Source organism: Asterias rubens, chromosome 2 (assembly GCF_902459465.1).
Source record: "Asterias rubens chromosome 2, eAstRub1.3, whole genome shotgun sequence".
NCBI lineage: Eukaryota > Metazoa > Echinodermata > Asteroidea > Forcipulatida > Asteriidae > Asterias > Asterias rubens.
The window spans coordinates 16,542,677-16,562,171 of record NC_047063.1 but is presented as its reverse complement, the minus strand read 5'-3'; the positions used below and the strand labels follow the sequence as shown (position 1 = coordinate 16,562,171).

At 39.4% G+C, this 19,495-nt stretch overlaps 2 protein-coding genes across 2 annotated transcripts; one reads left to right on the top strand and one right to left on the bottom strand.

Moving 5' to 3' along the window:
• Positions 1-7: 7 nt before the first annotated feature.
• Positions 8-10,137, top strand: LOC117304452 (rab GDP dissociation inhibitor alpha-like). The gene is made up of 9 exons (XM_033788918.1): positions 8-182; positions 1,419-1,526; positions 2,212-2,314; positions 3,504-3,638; positions 4,942-5,134; positions 5,962-6,093; positions 6,856-7,142; positions 8,185-8,396; positions 9,423-10,137. The coding sequence occupies exons 1-9, from the start codon at positions 138-140 to the stop codon at positions 9,561-9,563; spliced, it is 1,356 nt and encodes a 451-aa protein (XP_033644809.1). The 5' UTR covers positions 8-137; the 3' UTR covers positions 9,564-10,137.
• A 1,579-nt stretch (positions 10,138-11,716) lies between these two features.
• LOC117304443 (caspase-2-like) lies at positions 11,717-18,987 on the bottom strand. Its single transcript, XM_033788904.1, has 3 exons — positions 18,585-18,987; positions 15,708-16,788; positions 11,717-15,290 (listed from the first exon to the last, which is right to left on the bottom strand). The coding sequence occupies exons 2-3, from the start codon at positions 16,651-16,653 to the stop codon at positions 14,641-14,643; spliced, it is 1,596 nt and encodes a 531-aa protein (XP_033644795.1). The 5' UTR covers positions 16,654-16,788; positions 18,585-18,987; the 3' UTR covers positions 11,717-14,640.
• Between the last annotated feature and the right edge of the window lie 508 nt (positions 18,988-19,495).

Sequence of the window (19,495 nt, the reverse complement as noted above, 5' to 3'; positions counted from 1 at the left end):
CGAGTGTGATTTTTGGACGCCATCTTGGATTCTCCATCATCAGGAAGTGGGCAGCGCCTGTAGATCAACTGAATTTGACGCACACATTGTGTAAAAATCTTCGATTAAAAAAGGATTTACAGACCTCAGGAGTCACAATGAATGAAGACTATGATGTTATCGTGTTGGGAACTGGACTTAAGGTAAATCCAGTGTGTTTTGGTGAATTTTGTTTTGCGTAAATATAAAACCTCAGCTATACAAAATAAAAACGTAGCAATTAAAACTCCATCATGATCATCATGTCCATACTGTACTGACACTGACTGAAAATATGAAGCGGTGTTGTTTCGGTGACGAAGAGGAGAATTGACACCACGTTTTGTACTTTACCACCAGTACTACTACCATGCACATTGCACATACTAGAAGCCTCACTACACACTAGCCCCACCCCCAAACATCAGACGTCAGACAAATTGCAGCGATCCGTACTAATTACGATACAAACAGTATTTTGCAATTACTTATACATGTAGCCCACCTCGTTGAGCTGATAATGGCTCCGCTTTTAACATCGGTCTCATCACTGTCACCATTACAGCCCACCTTCGATACGTGTCTTAAACGCTAAGTTTTCAAAGACGCAAAATGCGAGGTAGTTTGATTGCAAATTTTTCCCATTTAAAAAAGTCCTATACTACTCCAACATACCTCATTTTATTCCTTACATCTGTGGAATTACTATAACACATAACAGGGGTTACTAAATGATGACTTTGTCCAGATGTGATTGATTTGAAAATTGGTCCAAAAAAACGTGTACAAATGTGACATGTTCTTGGACGCCGCCATCTTTTAATGATTCTCCCCCTGTTGATCGTGGGTGCCCGGCAAATCTTGCATGTCATAAATATCCATAAGGTGACGTCATGATCGCTAGGCTTATGTGCGTGTGTACAGTAAAATATCAATATGTATAAGGTGATGTAGCAATGCGCTGTATCTGGAAACTACAACCGCGCAATGTCACCTCATACATATTCATATTTACTTTGTACACCACACAAATTGATAAATCAGCGTAGCCATACCGCGTCACGTGACATTACCTCTTGGATATTCATGACTTGCAATATTTGCCTGGCGCCCTGACTTCTCACGTCCAACAAGAAGAGAATCATTAAAAGATGGCGGCGCCCAAGAACATGTCACATTTGAACAGTGACAGCTTGACACAATGGTCTTAAATTATACTGTAAAGTAATCCTTCTATTTTACATGACTGTTATAATGTACACAAAAATGGATGATCGGTCATAAATTGTGTAATTGGCACATGCTTATTACAAAGCCAAGTCGAGTGCGCATCATAATTTACAAGGTAAAGATGTGTTTGTTATTGAAGTTGTAATTTTTGTTTTTCCTTGTCTTGGTAGGAATGTGTGCTGAGTGGACTTCTGTCTGTGAATGGAAAAAAGGTGCTTCACATGGACAGGAATGATCACTATGGTGGAGCAAGTGCTTCCATTACACCGCTCTCAGACGTATGTTGCAGTACAGTATTTGCCCTATCTCTCATATTAATAAACAAGATAGCTCAGTTGGTAGAGCTCTCAATCCTGAGGTCTTGGGTTCAAATCCTGCTTTAGTAACTTTGTCTTTGTTCAACCCAAAATCATTCAAACTTCACGCGGTCAGTTTCCCTTGCGGTTTGTAAATGTATGAGTAAACAACAGTCATATTTTACATCTTTTTTGTAAATTTTCTGAAAGACATTTAATACTGGCAAAACATTCAAAAATGTAATCAGTAATATCAAAAGAAAATGTTCATTGATTTTGTTTTTCTATGATGTCCCTTAAATGGCACTGTATTTAAAAAAAATAAAATAAAAAAATAAATAAAAGGGATTTGTAACCTGTTATTGTTTTACAATATTGGGTTTTTATATTCATTCTTTTCTTTTATTTTTACCACACACAAAGAAAAGTGATATAATTTACATTATTTTATAATGATTAAAGGCAGTGGACACTATTGGTAATTACTCAAAATAATTTTTAGCATAAAACCTTATTTGGTAATGAGTAATGGGGAGCTGTTTGTAGACACTAACTTAATTACAACTTAGATATTGGCATAGCTAAAAAGTAAACTCGAGGTTGGATTAAAGATGGTTGAGTGTGTTACGAGTTCTCAACTGATCATATTATTTTGTTTTGCTTTCAGCTTTTTAAAAGATTTGGAAAGAGCGAGGAGTATGTCGACGGGATGTGCGGAAAGGCACAAGACTGGAATGTGGACCTTATTCCCAAGCTTATCATGGCCAATGGTACGTAAAACTATACACACATGTATGTTTAAAGGCAGTGGACACTAATTGGTAATTACTGAAAATAATTATTAGCATAAAACCTTACTTGGTGACGAGTAATGGAGAGAGGTTGATAGTATAAAATATTGTGAGAAACGGCACCCTCTAAAGAGACAGAGTTTGCAAGAAAAAAGGAATTTTCCACGAATTTGATTTTGAGACCTCAAGTTTAGAAATTGACGTCTCGAAATCTAGCATTTGAAAGCACACAACTTCGTGTGACAAGGGTGTTTTTTCTTTCATTATTATGTCTTAACTTCAACGCCCAATTGACCTCAAATTTTCACAGGTTTGTTATTTTGTGCATATGTTGAGATAAACCAAGTGAGAAGACTGGTCTTTGACAATAACCAATAGTGTCCATTGTCTTTAAGTATTCGATTTCCAGTTGCATTAATTGTTCAGTCTTTTATCATTGAATTAATGGTCTGGTCAAAATTATACTTGTGGTCACTGGCAGCAAATTAATATGATTCCATTGAAAGAGTTATGAAGATCTTCACAGGCGTACAAAGAGTACACTTGTTTAGGATCTGTCCCCCCGCATCTTTTTAAAGCATGGACTAAGGAACAACTTGATTAAGCCCTTTATGTAAATGTAGGTGGAAGTGTATCACTGTAGGTGCCTGCCTGTTCATGCTACACAATGGAAAGTCATTATGGATAGAAATGTCAGCCTTAAGGCCGAGTGATGGTCGGGCGTCGGAAATCTAGACGCGCGATCATAAAAAGACACGGTTTATAGGCCTCCGTCTTAGGATTGCGCGCAAGATTTCCGTCGCACGACCGACTATAAACCGGCCTTAAGGGCTGTTTGCAAAATCAAATTCAACTCCAAAGTTGTTTTGGGCGTTGAAAAACTGAACCGTAAGGCATGTAAGTCTGTCCAAAAAAGAATTGCAGATTAACACGTCAATAAACTAAAAATCGTTTAAACTGCTAAATTGTATTTTGTTAAACTTTAATTTAGAAAGCAAACACGATAGGCCCTATACTATGTCAAACAATACATGTATCATTCTAAAGATGTAAACCTGGATAATTTGGAAAATCCAAAATCTTAAAAACGTCTTTCTGTCCTTGTTTTGTTGGTCACATTTGTAAACTTTTTAATTTGAGTATAATATATATTTTCTTCTTTTGGTAGGTGAGTTGGTGAAAATACTTATTTTGTCTGGGGTGACCAGATACCTTGAGTTCAAGAGTGTAGAAGGCAGCTATGTCTACTACAAAAAGAAAATCCACAAGATCCCTGCATGTGAAAGCGAAGCCTTGAGAACTGGTAAGGATTTCTGAAAGCGACATTATATTTGGCAAAGTTTGTAATTTTCAATTTTGGTTTTAAACCTTTCCCAGGAATTTGTTTTTCTTTAAACAGCGGCTACAGAATGCTCAGAAATATATAGTTGTTACATTTTTGTAATAGATGCAGTCCAAGGAAAACAGAAAAAACATAAAACGAGTCTCGTACCTCACGTTAAAACATGGTAAAAATGGTTTTTCCCCCATAACACTCCAAGCAAAAATTTTAAAAAACGTGAGGTCAAACAAACCCACGCGACAAAGGTATCGAGATGTCACTGGCGGCTATTTGATGTGAAAAATAGTGCCCTCAGTTTGGCAAAGCTGAAGAACTGTGTTAAAACCCAATTAGGGGTAAGTCACCACTGACGTCAAGAGGTCATTATAATAGATGAGCCGTTTTTGACTCTTGGCTGAAAAAGACGTGCGGAGAGGTGCATTTTTGACTTGAATTATTTGTTACCAAATGCAAATTTTAAGGGTAAAATGGTTATAAACCGGTATCTAAGATGTCTGTTTGGCCAAAAAAGGGTAGTAGTTAAAATGTTGAGATTATCCTGTAGCCGCTGTTTAAAGTTTAGGTTATTTGACAGACATCGACCCTGCACCATTATCATACAGTGCATATAAACTACATAGTATACATAGATGTCCCTTCTCTCCTATAGACCGTTATCACGCTGTCACCATCTTGGTCATGTTCCCTGTTTACACTAACAGTAATGAATGGTAACATTCATTGTGCATGGCACCAGACTGTTATTTTGTGAGTTGGAATTGAGTAAAATCAAGATGGCCACACCGTGATAAAGGCCTTTTGACACAGCCTGGGAGACTACATGTGGTGCAACTAATGTCAACCCTAACCCTTGGTAGCATTCTAGAGTTGTTATGGTAGAGGCACTGTGCCAGTTTGCTTGTGTCCTCACGCAACATATAGTTCGTCAACAACTGATACTTTGCTTTAATGTCTTCAACTATTCACAGTTTCTCCAATGGAGGGCAGCTTTGGCAAACTGTCCATGGTTTGTGATTCAATACCGGTACTACATTCATATGTAACTTCTTGGCTGTCATTATCGCTCCACCTAGAACTAATATCCAGTTGCAACATGGAACACATCTATAAAAAAAAAATGCCTGTTATGCACAAGTCAAAAATTAACATTCAAAATCTGGCCAGTTGCTCTTGAAATATGTCGGCCAACTTTATTGCGCTTATTATTTTAAGTGATGGTGAGAATTGTAAGCTCTTCATTTTTCTGTTATTAACCCTCTTGCAGATCTTGTCAGCATGTGGAGTAAGAAATCTTTTAGCAATTTCGTAAAGTTTGTCATAGAATACAACCCAGAAGAACCAGTCAAAAAGAAGGACTTTTCAAAAGATATGACCACAGAAGCTTTGTTCAAAATCTTCGGAATGACAGATGTAACAGACGTCATTGGCCATGCCATTGCTCTGCATTTGGATGATGAGTAAGTTAACTTCAACGTTGAGTATGTTGTGATCTTTTACCATGTTTACGCAAACTGTAGATTCTTGCAGTTCCCGATGGACCAAGTTTTCAAAGAAAAGGGCAGTTTTTACTGCTTTGTACTTGTAAAATCACCAGAGTTAGCCGTAGTGTGCATGTACATGCTTCGTCTCCCAGGAGTTTTCAAATCTGCTATGAACACTTCAATGAAAACCCTGTGTGACTGGTGGGCAAACATGTCCAGATGAGTGTTATTACTTGGTTTTTGTTCTCCCGAGTACATGTAATATTTCATACCAGTATTTTCTTTATGATTTTAGGTGTTAAAAAAAATGAAAAATTAACTAGATTTGGATTTGAACCATTCATCTCCAGTTTAAACATGCTGGTGGTCTACAAACTGAGCTATCTACTATGTACATGTAGCTCCTTTTGTGACGGTCTTCCTATACTGTCAGTATCTTTGTTCAGGGATGCCAGTCAGAAGCCATACAGCCGTTAACTTGCTTTGTAGCCAGGGATCGCAGTTAATGAATTTATGGCCTCTGACGACTGGCAACCCTGAACAAAGAGAGTGGACAAATAGGGATTAATAGCTCAGTTGGAAGTGTTCTGGCAAGTTAAACCAGAGGTCATCGGTTCAAACTCCACTCCAGTCAGGTCATTTTTTCTTTGTTCAACCCAAAATCAATAAAAAAAATTGCTCAGTCAGTTTTCCTTGTTGTTTATTCCATATTTTCTATAAGTAGAGAGATATTTTTGGTAAAGTTAAAGAGCTTATCACCTTTCTGGATTGATATTGTGTTTTTGTCTGTTTTATTTGCACAGCTACTTGCAGCGGCCTTGTGAAGAGACCATTTACCGACTTAAGTTGTACTTTGACTGCGTCCAAAGATATGGAAAGAGTCCCTATCTCTATCCACTGTATGGGCTTGGGGAGTTGCCTCAGGGATTCGCCAGGTAAGATATCCGACATGATATTCTTCCTACTTTGTTTGATCTCCGTTTTTTGTTTTTACCCCCGGGGTCGATTTCACAAAAAGTTAGGGATAGTACTAGGAGATTTTAAAAACTTATGGCTAGTCCTAAGTTAGGATGAGTAGCTCATCCTAACTCGAGATAAGACTAGTCTTAACTCTTTGTAAAATTCGCCCCAGCTCGATTTCAGTTCGGTTTGTGCGCACACACATAGTGTTACCGCAAACCAAATATGCAATGTACCTTATCAGAAAGGTCTTTAAAAACTTGCTACACAGGGTGTGGCTCAATTTGACCTTGTCTTTTGGCCCAAACTGGAAGTTCATCCCAAAACATTGGATCCCCTGTTGTACTTGTAAAGTACGTATTATCTTTTTAGACTGGTGGTTTAACACTTTAAATTTTTGTCATCTTTCTGTATTATCTAGATTATTTTAATATGTAATACTTTGCTGTGTATAAACTTGTCTGGTGTTGACTTTTATAGACCTTATGCACATGACGTCATTTCAGTACGGCTTCCTCAGCTTGAGGTCAAAAGGAGGTTGTTCATTGGCCAATCTATGTGCGTTTCGATTGTTTCGTCACCGTTTGACCTCAAAGATGGCGGCTGGATGACGTCAATGCATAAGGTCTATTGTTGTTCTTTTCCAGCGTCTTGAGGCGGATTCTTTCTGCTATTGTTTTGCCCTTTATAAATTTCTGTGTATTATAATTGTTATTATTATGTGACCTTGTGTGTAGGTTGAGTGCAATCTATGGTGGCACCTACATGCTGAGCAAGCCTATTCAAAAGGTTATCATTGGCGAGGATGGCAAGGTGGAAGGAGTACAATCCCAGGATGAGGTAGCCCGCGCCAAAATGGTCATCGGTGACCCCTCCTACTTTCCTGATCTGGCCAAAAAGAACGGGCAGGTGGTGCGAACAATCTGTATTTTGGACCATCCCATCATGGGCCCCAAGAATAGCTCGCTAGGTTTGTCCACACAGCTCATTTTCCCGTGCAGTCAAGTAGAGGGCCGTAAATCAGGTAAGCACAGCTTAAAGTATTTGGGTACTTTTTCAAAATGTCCATAGATTTACAGGGTTTGAAGATAATGATAGTGGAAAGCTTCCCTTCAAATATTACTTACTGAGGTGCTGTAGTTTTTGAGAAATGAGTAAAACAATGTCATGAAAATACGTTTGTAAATGCTTAAAATAATTTTCGTCTCATGAGACGAAAATTATTTTCATGACATTGTTTTACTTGTTTCCCAAAAACTACAGCACCTCAACACGTAATATTTTCAGGGAAGCTTTCTACTATCATTATCTTCAAACTGTAAGTTTAGTGTAAATCTGTGGACATTGTGTTTTTGTCCTACAAAAAGTACATACACCCTTTTATTACATGTAACACCCGTTTCAGACGAGCGCTCAAGAATTCTGAAATAAGAACATGAAAAGTTTGACGTCTGAAACAATTAAGAGCAATTGGACGTGCTAAGTCGAAAGATCGACTGTTGCAGTCGTTCGAAACGACTCTGGGGCCCTTTGGTTTCAGATTTAACTTTTTATAAGCCCAGCCAATATAAAATTTTATGTTCAGTTTGCCTGTCTGAAACAAAAAGTTATTTAGCTCGACCTAGAGTCACTCCTAATCTATTTAGATCGCTCTGGCTCGCCAGTCTGACACAGATGTAAGGGAATCCTACAGAAGCTTCATGTTGGTTGGGGCTGTTGTCATCTTGAATTTTGTTTTATTATAGCTGTTGTTGAAGCAGTAGCTCTGACTATATCATGAGTTTCAAAACCAAAACACAATGACAAACCTTGCTTCTAAAATGATATAAGTAAATTTTACTTTGAATATTAAAACCGACCAAGTTTGCCCTGAGATTATAAATTATTAATGCATCAGACCCAGCACCACCACCGATGGTCAATTTCCATTTTCAACAAAAGCAGTGGAGACATGTTGCGATCATTATCACTTGTATTATTGGTAATAAATTGTTGCTGCGTTATGAGGATAGTGAGTGGTTAGTAGGTGAACCATTTAATCATTCCTCCTTGTTTCTTCCCTTCAGATATCTATGTCTGCTGTGTATCGCACGCTCACAAAGTAGCTTACTGCTCAAAGGATGTAAAGTACTACATTGCAATAGCATCGTGCAAAGTGGAAACTAACAGCCCAGAAGATGAGCTAGAACCTGCCCTGAAATTCCTGGAACCAATCAAGTACAAGTTCACAAAGGTTGAGGATCTGTATGAGCCAATCAATGACGGCAAAGAGAATGGGGTAAGAATAATGGGCTGTTATTTGTGTTATCTTGGAGGGTGTCCCTCCCAATTGAAGATAAACCTCTATACTGATCTTATTTGCAACTGAGTTCTTTAACCCTCGCACAATCAGTGCCTTTTTGTAACAAGAATTTTGGGCGGGCAGGGCGCAACCTGACTTCCATAATGAATACTTGCAAACTGAGAATTTTGGACAGGCAGGGCGCAACCTGACTTCCATAATGAATACTTGCAAACTGAGAATTTTGGACAAACAGGATGCAACCTGACCTCCATAATGAATACTTGCAAACTGAGAATTTTGGACAGGCAGGATGCAATCTGACTTCCATAAAGAATACTTGCAAACTGAGAATTTTGGGCGGGCAGGATGCAACCTGACTTGCATAATGAATACTTGCAAACTGAGAATTTTCGGCGGGCAGGATGCAACCTGACTTGCATAATGAATACTTGCAAACTGAGAATTTTGGACAGGCAGGATGCAACCTGACTTGCATAATGAATACTTGCAAACTGAAAATTTTGGACAGGCAGGGCGCAACCTGACTTCCATAATGAATACTTGCAAACTGAGAATTTTGGGCGGGCAGGATGCAACCTGACTTGCATAATGAATACTTGCAAACTGAAAATTTTGGACAGGCAGGGCGCAACCTGACTTCCATAATGAATACTTGCAAACTGAGAATTTTGGGCGGGCAGGATGCAACCTGACTTGCATAATGAATACTTGCAAACTGAAAATTTTGGACAGGCAGGGCGCAACCTGACTTCCATAATGAATACTTGCAAACTGAGAATTTTTGACAAACAGGATGCAACCTGACCTCCATAATGAATACTTGCAAACTGAGAATTTTGGACAGGCAGGATGCAACCTGACTTGCATAATGAATACTTGCAAACTGACTTCCATGTTGAGTACTTTCAACCTGACTTCCATAACGAATACTTGCAACCCGACTTTACACCAACACAAAAGAGCTCAAACAAGTTTGTTTTACTCTCCCAATCTCACCAGATCTTCATCACCAAGTCCTACGACGCCACAACTCACTTTGAGACATGCTGTCAAGACATCAAAGATGTATACGAGCGGGCTACGGGACTACCCATTGACTTCTCCAAGGTCAAACTGGACGTCAATGTAGGACAGGAATAGTTTAATCTGTCTGCAATCTGCTGAATGGTAGGAATGCAAACATCAGCCCTTAGTAGTGAAAACCCTGTATTTTTTTTTGTGTCGATATGACCTTGTAAAAAAGAATCAAGTGATGCAATACTCTTTAAGGGGAATCATAACCTGTAGTTAAAACGCAAATTGGTTGTAGAAACAGAAAATATGCATGAAATTGTAAAATCTTTACATAAACACTCAGTGAGACTTTTGACACTATATAAAGGCTCAAGACGGAATGTCCGCCACAAAAAACACACTTGGTATCCTAACACTAATTCACCAATGATTCCATTTGTTTATTTGTGATTAACTTAATTGACCCAGTACCGTTTTCCTGTGCTGTCCAGTGTTCGTATTATTTTGAGCAGGGGACAACGCAGTAAGTTGGGGGTAGTGAAGATAAACTTTCAGTATCGGATTTAGATTTGGAACCTCCCGGAGTGGTTTGTGATATTGTGTAAATAATGACCCGCTATGAAATGTGGTGAAATTACATCATAAAAAGAAAAAATTGGAAAAGCAGATTATTTTGCTTTCCAGTGTGTAGTATGATGACTTGCAGCACAAAGCACAAAATAAGAACTGAAATGATGTTGAAAAAAGAAAAAAGTGCTGACATTTGTTGCAGATGTAAATAAGGAACACTGTTGATTCTTAGCTAGCAGGACCCAACTTCACAGAGCTGCTTAAAATCACACCATATCTTTCCATAATCTGTCCATGCAATTTGACTCGCAAAAATTTAAGACCACTAACCACACAGTCGGTAGTGGGCTGTGAAATTGGTGCAAGGGGTCTCTACTTAGCGCTAAACCACTGTCATTTGAACATTTTCATGGGGTCCCTGTAAAATATAAAGTGGTTCATATTTTGCTCTGTCTATTTTAATTTTCTTTTAGGAATCGGGAGAGTAGTGAACCTTATCCAGCACAATTCAATAATGGTATAGTTAGTATTCAAATGTGATTAAAAACTATGAAGAGATACAACTATGTAATATTATACTGTCGTAGTATTTAATATGACAAATAAAAATGACAAGTTCTTCCAGTTTAGTGAATTGGAAGTTTTGTATCTACTTGTTGCATGGCATTATCATGACCATAAAAAAGGGGCACACAAATAGTTCATGTTTATTGTGATCGTACATGTGTAGTAGACTATAGTTGATGTTATATCACCATGTAATTGAATTTTGAATGACGTTAACAATGTACATGTATAATGTGAACAGCTATCTTAAAATATATCCCATGTAGAAAAATGCATGCGGAGGCTTTAATCAATCAAAATTAAAAAATAGTAAGAAAAATATTAAGTTGCATTTAACGGATTCTTGCTCATATTAAGATGTATTTGAATTGAAAGATAGATAAGAGAGTGCCATAGACTTGGGACCTAGACTCTTCACACCATGTGAAATGAGATGGAGTGTATGGCATGTTCAAAAACAAGTGACATTAAGTGGTTTAATAACATCAGAATCAACATGTGTGAATAACCTTCTACCATAAGGAAACATCTATTATATATCGATGTGGTACCCGCTGCCATAACATAGGATTCGAACTACCTCTCGCTACCAGGCAATCTCGGTAGTCTAGTTGGTAACACACTGCTCTAGAATTGCAAGGGTCGTGGGTTCAAATCCCACCCGAGTAATGTGCCTGTGATATTTTTTCACAGGACTCTGGGAAAGTATACAGAGCTAAAGCGCATCGGTGTATGTTTAAAAACCAAAACTAACATAAAGAAATTGTTGCACAGCAGAGACTTGTACACACTTGCCATACTCATGGTTCTGTTTCTATGGGATATTCTCGAATATCTGTCATTCAGTATTAAACAAAATGAAGTCAAATTTTAAACTGTTTGTAAACTATTTGAATGTATTTGCTCCGAATCCATCATTAGGTGTAAAATTTGGAGTGGGAAAGTACAGTAGCATTAACTTCTAAAATGAGCTATCCAATGTGGAATTTACAGATTAACCGACGGGATAAGTTGTTTTGCAGCATATTTATGTACAGCTGAAACTGTTAAAAAAAACAATGAGTTAAAGCAGACACTTATAAACTAATCACAGGTTTTCAAGTATTTTACGTCTTGTAAAGAAAATGTGAATGCAGCTATAATTTCTCAACTTTTTCGGACGCTGTTGTTACTCTTTGAGGTCTATTTTGAGGCTCTTTTGTTCACTTATATTTTTGCAAACGTGTACTTAATATTATTTAAGCCTTTTTTTGACTTGGACAATACAACCCAATGCCAAGAAACTTGTTCCTTTTTATAAGGCATTAACACGAAGTGTGTTTTATAAGTCGAAGGATTGGACCAAGTCTAGCCCGTGTTGACTTAACTTGGTATACATGAAGAGCCCTGGTGGGGGGCTAGATCAAGGTAGCAAACCACAAAATACACTTGCGTCTTCTTATGCATTTTAAGAACCAAAAGTTATCTTGCATGAAACGAATTTCTGCAGGGTTACCGAAGTTACTGTGTAGGTAGTTCCAGTTAATTTAGGCCCAATGTTAAATTTATCATTTATTTAAATTGAACAACTTTCTAATTTACAAGTACATGCATTTATGCAGCATTTATACATGTATTCTGTAAACCTTCAAAAAGTAAAGGTGTTGCATTAATGACTGCATTCAACATACAGTCGAAGACGATCTGGCAATTCATTGGACACATTCCTTGTGACATAACTCTATGAAGCTGAATAAAATATGCATGTGTGGTTTTTTTTTCTTCATTTGGTTTTAATGGTTAAAAGCAAAGGGTTATAATAATGCGATACCAAAGTATTTAGAAACAATCAAAGAGAGTTTGGCATGTATTGTGACAGACGATGATTTCCAGTTTTTGGAGCTTGATAATTTGTTTATTTCTCCATTTTGTTTTGCTACATTGCCTTATATATATGTCAGTTTATTATACTTAATGGGTTGTAAAAGTGCCACATTTTGGCCATCAATGGGTTCTAATCTTGCTGACTTATGAAACTACCTTCAGTCTGTTAACTTTAATATATCAAGCATATGCATTGTGGCGAAATTAGCTCAACAATAAACAAAACTAAACTAAGCAAAAATTATTCAACAGTCCTTGTTTATTATTCGTCTCCAGGCTCATTTCTTGCCTCGTTGCTGTGGATATTAACGTTGTAGTAGTGAATGGTAGAGGGCGCAACATCGACTGGCTAGGGCGGACTTAGACTTGGTTTCAAGTCTTCTATCTTTGCAATAATCTTTTTTAGTCTAGCAGATAGCCGATACATGAAATAGCGCCCTCTTGCTAGATTAACCTCCGTCGCCTGTGCATAAGAGACTACTAGCGAGCTTCATGATAAAATGCTGGACTTGCCTCCAGTGACTTTTTTCACTTTTTGGCCCAATTTTGAACGAAATCCTGGACTTGCCCCCTTGTGATATTTTGGCCCAATTTTGACCAAAATGCTGGACTGACACCTTGTAATGTTTCTTCTTTTTGGCCCAATTTTCATCGAAACGCTGGTCTTACCCCTTGTGATTGTTTCACTTTTGGGCCCATTCATCGAAACGCTGAACTTATCCATAAAGATGTTTTCATTTTTTTGGCCCAATTTTGATCGAAATACTGGACATACATGCTGCTGTATGCGCCATAGCACCTTGTAGTCATGGTGTCCCATAGGTAGGTCTCATATTATGCTGGACATACCCCTTGGGATAATTTAATTTTTCGGCCCAATTTTGGTCAAAATGCTTGGCTTACCCCTCGTGATTTTTTTATTTAATTTTTTTGCCCAATTTTGCTCGAAATGCTGGACATACCCCTTGTGATTGTTTCACTTTTTGACCCAATTTTTGATAACATGCTAGACTTGCCCACTTGTGATTTTTGATCCAATTTGATCAAAATGCTGGACTTAACCCTTGTGATGTTTTAAATTTGTTGGTCCAATTTTGATCACAATGCTGGATATTACACCTTGTGATTTGTCTACTTTTTGGCTTAATATTTATCAAAATCTGGACTTACCCTTGTAATGTTTATATCGCAAAAAAATCCGGAACGTTTATATCCGAGCACATGATTGGTTATCCACTATTGGAATATAAAACCCGAGTTACGTTTCTGGCAGTAACGTTTCTCAAATTCAAATTTTGGGGGATGAAAACTTGTAGTTTACCACTTCCACATTACTTCGCAGTGAAAGTTTCTCAAAATACTTCATACTGTCATAAGCTGCTTCACTTCTTGATGAACAAGTAAGTTGTTACTGCAGTTTAGGGGTATGGCCTGCACCAAACGTACACATGTACAGGCTACTTTTCTTTTAATAGATGCTGTTACCAAGTTCAACATTTCTGCAACTTTCAATACAAATTATTACACGTGATTGGCTGCTTTGTTGCCAACAAATTCAACACAGTTATTTTATTTTTTCTTAGAGACTGTGGCTGTCTGTTTTTGCTTTACATTTTTTATAGCTTCCTATATGCTGCAGTTGCAAAACCTTGACTGAATCTCGGGCTGTGACATTCACTAGAATCATGTCTAGACCGCACAGCCACCCCTCCAGTAAAATCACTGTCAGTTCAACTCCTGTCACACTTCAGAACAATTATTAGGGTTATACCATTGTATGATGGAACACTTTCTCATTCAAAACACAGGCACATTTAGGGTCAGAGGGAAATCCGTCCCTTGAGTTTCTGCCCCCCCCCCATGTGAAATTAGACTGAAGGAGGATTAATTGAAAGAAGGCGCTTTCAGTAGAAGTTTGTTAATGAATCCGGGTATTGGATACTTGTGCCACATTGGCTTTGGCTGTGGGTGCAACTACAACGTGAAACTTGTGATTTTTGTCATTCAGTGGCGGAAGAATCAACCCGGATATTATGTGCCCCCCCCCCTAGCGCCCTCTTTTGAATCATCCTCTTCAAGCCCAAGTTTTCCGACAGAGTCTCCGGCGACGGATGTTTCTATTTAAGACACTAGCCTTAAATACTCATAACCTTCTGCAGCCATTAAATTTGACTAGGCCTGATTGCACAAATGATGCTGCGATTCACCCAATACTCAAGTACAGGTTGTATCTCAAAGTAGTCTGTATCTCAGGTGCGATTTGCAGCCAGGATTCTTTGGAGTTTGCCCGTCGTATCCTTCGCTTTTTGACCTCTCCGTGTACCGTCGTCATCACGTCAAGTAGGTTGAGCTTCCTAGCAAAAGTCTCCAGCATATTAAAGAGCACCCCGACGTAGAGGTGGTAGACACTCCGAAGAGATTCACTCATTGACCCTCTGGGGATCAGGGCAAAGGTCAATAGGAAGTCATAGTCATCTGGAATCATGCTTACATTGTGATCTTGCCTGACCTCTGCTGCTGCTGCTGCTGCTGGGGCGTCACCTCTTGGAGATCGGCCACCCTTGGCGTCGCTCTCAAGGATCTGCAAGAAAAACAGCTTGGGCTTGTCGGCCAGTGTGGGGCAGTTTTCACGAGAGAAGATGTCCGTCAGTTGGAGAACGTCGACGGCGATGCCGTCTGGACCGACGATTTTGCCTTGGGACCCATGAGAGAGGATGCAGACGATGACGCAATCGAAGTAGGAGTGGTCCTCTAGACTAAGGAAGCGTAGAGCTGAGATGATGTCCAGGGACATCAGGCCCCGCATGATGCGAACGTTGAATCCTAGCTTGATCAGGACGCTGCGTAAACGATCTGACATGAAATAAAATCAAAAATTGGTGTGACTGAAATTTGTTTTGTACTGTGTCTAAATCCAGGTACTTTCCAGAAGAATTGTTTTTTACAGTACCATTATTATTATTATGCCAGTTAAGAAAAACTATAGTAGAAAACGTTTCTAACAGTATACTCTACTCGTCCTCATGATGAGAAGAGTCTACTGCTCGAAGCGTCGAGACCACATTGATTCTTCTCAAAGCCAACACTCCAAATTTACAAAAACAAATCTTATTATCCACTCAAAGAAAAAGCTTTAAACGTCCTTTATTTCTGCTTGTGTTAGATTGACAATGGTAGTATCCTTAACCTTGATTTTTGTTGTATACCAAATACGTCTTGTTTATGTTATATTTTTAATTAAAAAGAATCATCGACTGCAATTCAACGTACCTGTACTGTCTTCGACTTTTGGAAATTCTATTCCATCACTGGAGGAACACCTCGACTCCTCTCCATTTAAGAATTCTCCAGTCTCTAAGGTGCAAAAGTTATCAATAATCATTGCAACTCCCCTTGGCCTAAACCTCATACGATAGCACGGCCGCTTGCTGCCCCCATCAACATCTGCTCTGATATGAACAACAACCTTCTGCTCAGCTTTCTTATGAAGCTGGGACTGGTGTTCAACAACTCCTGGAAGACCCTTTTGACAAGCTTCCGATAGCTGTTGGATCAGTGGACAGCCTTCCCATTCAAACACCTTGAGGGCAGTTAATTTGCTGGCTATAAACATAGGAAGGTTCCGCATGGGGTTGTTCTTCACCTGTAGCTCCTCCAGCTCGGTAAGCTCGCATAGAGCCTGTGGTAGCCACTCCAGTTTGTTGTCGTTGAGCCACAGCAGCTTCAGCGTCTTCATAGAAGCGATCTCGCTAGGTAGGTAGGTGATTTTATTGCTGTCAAGAAATAGTTTCTCAAGGAAGGTCAGTGATCCACCGCAGAGCACCGCTGGGAACTCAGTGAACTGGTTATCCGAGAGATCCAACCACCTCAGATTTCTCAAGTTACTGATCTCACCCGGGAGGTAGGACAGTGAGTTACAGCTGAAGTAGAGCCTGACAAGGTCGGGAAGCTGGCAGACAACGTCTGGACACCTCTCGAAGGAGTTGTTCTCTAAGTACAGCCACTTGAGCTTGCTGAGACGTGCCAAGTCGGCAGGGAGGTCTTTCATTCTGTTCACATTGAGGTTCAGCCACTGCAGCTCGCTGATACTGAATAAATCCGACGGCAGCTTTTGGAGATTGCGATAGTTGAGGTCTACGCGGAGATCGTATGAGTTTCCGCGATAAGGGGAGATACCAAGGGCCGATAGTGAGCCCTGGATGCGCCCCTGTGCCATGACTTTTGTGTGTTATGTTGAACCGGGGACAAACGGTTGTTTCTTCAAGAGTCATTTGAAAGTGCTACACCATCGCCAGGAAAAACATATGTACGTTCTGTAAACAACTTTGAGGTACGCTGGTTCCAAATTCATCTGTGACAAGATAAAAACATTTTTTTTTAACTCAAAGAAATGAAGCGGTTGAAGACAGTGGACACTATTGGTAATTGTCAAAGACCAGTCTTCTCACTTGGTGTATCTCAACCTATGCATAAAAAAACAAACCTGTGAAAATTTGAGCTCAATTGGTCATCGAAGTTGCGAGATAATAATGAAAGAAAAAACACCCTTGTCACACGAAGTTCTGTGCTTTCAGATGCTTGATTTCGAGACCTCAAATTCTAAACTTGGGATCTCGAAATCAAATTCGTGGAAAATTACTTCTTTCTCGAAAACTACGTCACTTCAGAGGGAGCCGTTCCTCACAATGTTTTATACTATCAACATCTCCCCATTACTCATTACCAAGTAAGGTTTTATGCTACTAATTATTTTGAGTAATTACCAGTAGTGTCCACGGCCTTTAATGAACATTGCATGCTAATAAGGATTTAGTTTTAAAGTGGATAGGATAACTGTAAGGTTATAACAAATAACAGGCACTATTAAAAATACAAATTAAGAAAATGGGACTGTACGTGGATAGTAAAAGCATATCGCGTGTTTCTCCTCTCGGGATTCGAACTGCCGTTAGCTCGCCGGGCAATCTCGGTGGTCTACTGCTCTGCAAGTTTCGTGGGTTCGAATCCCACCTAAGTACTATGCTTGACACTGCTGAGCATACTTTTTTGTAATTAGCTTCTTATGTGCTTAGTGCAGCACAATGACATTGGACCATATGCCACTTACATAAAGACTGCAAGCACTTAAATCTGCTGAGCACCGAATGGTAGCTTACCAGAAAAGGCAAGCCAGCCAAATAACACCGGGTTTGCATAATATTGTTGTGGCTGGATCCCCACTCATATTGTGCTTAGAAAATAAATTCGTCAAGCAATATGTTCTATTTGAACCTGGGCACTGGAGTGTAGTGCTTACACTTGTTTACAGGCTGAGCAAAATGAGCTGCAGGAAACCAGTCACAAATTAATAGTACATATGAAGTTTTAATTTTTGCTGGTTATGTTGTGCTAAGCATAATTTTGTTGTGCTTATAGGTACTCTTTGTGCTTAAGTTAAGGGCCCTATCATTAATATCAGAGCTTGAGTCCCAGTGCACTTGACTGATAGGCCAAGACCACGCCAAGTGCATTGTAGACATCGACTACGCCCTTGACTCGCTGGGCAACCCTTCCCTCAAATGGGTTTTGCCATGGTTTTACCTCCATTCTAGTTTTACATGGATCGAAATACAGTATAAGGCCCGTGTACGACACCCACGAACGCAAATACATAAGGGGGTCGAAAACACATTATAATTAGGCATTGAGGCTATATAGGCATGGTATAATTATTATGAACGATGTGATCTGTGTGACATCCCATGTTTACAAAAGAGCCACCAAGCCTCGACTTCCTGCAGGCACGATTTGTACACAGCCTATTATGGAAGAAAACACAAAATCTTATATTTTATGGAGATTAATACACTGTCCATTTTTTATCAACTTTTGATGTGACGAAAGTGGCCACATCTCGAATACTTGACCAGTTTTACTTTCATAATTCTTTGATTTATGTGGAAAGACACAAAAATGTCAAATTTCCCATATATGACCGCAGTGCAGTCTGGCCTGCCAGACTAGCCTAAGAATGCACAAGGTCACACTTATGGTAAACAAAGTTCACATGGTCTATAGGCACACATTTCCTTGCATGCAACTGCTCGTACGGACAGAGGGTTTCCTTGGCAACGAACAAACACTCCATGTACATGTACATTTACTCACCCACTTTGGAATAATCACTCCATTTGGTAACACTAACAGCAGGTCCTAGGCCTCGCAATTAGGCTGGTAAATAATCGGGTTGATCATGGCCGGAGTGTGCATTGATCGTGCGCCTTTCTAAGTATAACAACAACTTTCTGTTCAATAAATGTACAGGTGGTTTACCTGCCTGTACTAATTGTGACCATGGGGGATTTATTCCTCCATGTTGTGACAGATGTTGATCGCTTCATGTGGTTCTCTCACAACAGGTTCCTCTGATGTTGGCTCGTCTTTTGTAGTTCTGCGCCATGTACATAAAAACACACGGCAGCAGCTCTTCGTGCAAGTTGTGTCACATTTTTCACCGATCGAGCCCTAACGTACGAACCCTATGGACCCATTACTCACTATCGGTCTTTTGTTCGCGTTGGGCTGCATGTTTTGAATAATCGACTTTCTGTTTGCTTGGCAGGTCAAACCATAGAGCTAGGGTCCTATGGTCCACAGCACCAGACGGTATAGGAAGGGGAAGGAGTGAACACCGAACACTATAACAGCCAGCCGCGTATACATGTATATAGGGCCCTTTTCGAAACGACGGCTTCGGCTTTGGACCGGCTCAGGCTAGCTTGGCCGGCCCCGCCGGTTGTTTTGACAATATTGTGCATGCTTTGCGTGTACACGCTGAGGGCTTCTGACGAGAGAACGGAGCCTCAAGCCGAAGCCGTGGTTTCGAAAAGGGCTTGTAAAACTAGTATCTGTGGAATGGCCTGCAGCGTATAGGGGATTCAGGAAATTAGAAACCATATGGTACAGTGAAGTGACAAAATGTTTGCTAATTTCTCTCAGTGAATCCACTTTTTAAATTTCTTTTATTCAAAACGAAAACTGAAAATATTGTAGGCCCTATAATATAAGCTACATTTTTT

Excerpts from the sequence above, each read along its gene's own strand:
- LOC117304443 (XM_033788904.1), bottom strand. The coding sequence starts at position 16,653 with ATGGCACAGGGGCGCATCCAGGGCTCACTATCGGCCCTTGGTATCTCC. Across the intron at positions 15,291-15,707 it reads AAAAGTCGAAGACAGTACAG|ATCGTTTACGCAGCGTCCTG; the intron begins GTACGTTGAATT and ends ATTTCATGTCAG.
- LOC117304452 (XM_033788918.1), top strand. The coding sequence starts at position 138 with ATGAATGAAGACTATGATGTTATCGTGTTGGGAACTGGACTTAAG. Across the intron at positions 1,527-2,211 it reads CCATTACACCGCTCTCAGAC|CTTTTTAAAAGATTTGGAAA; the intron begins GTATGTTGCAGT and ends TTTTGCTTTCAG. Across the intron at positions 7,143-8,184 it reads AGTAGAGGGCCGTAAATCAG|ATATCTATGTCTGCTGTGTA; the intron begins GTAAGCACAGCT and ends TCTTCCCTTCAG.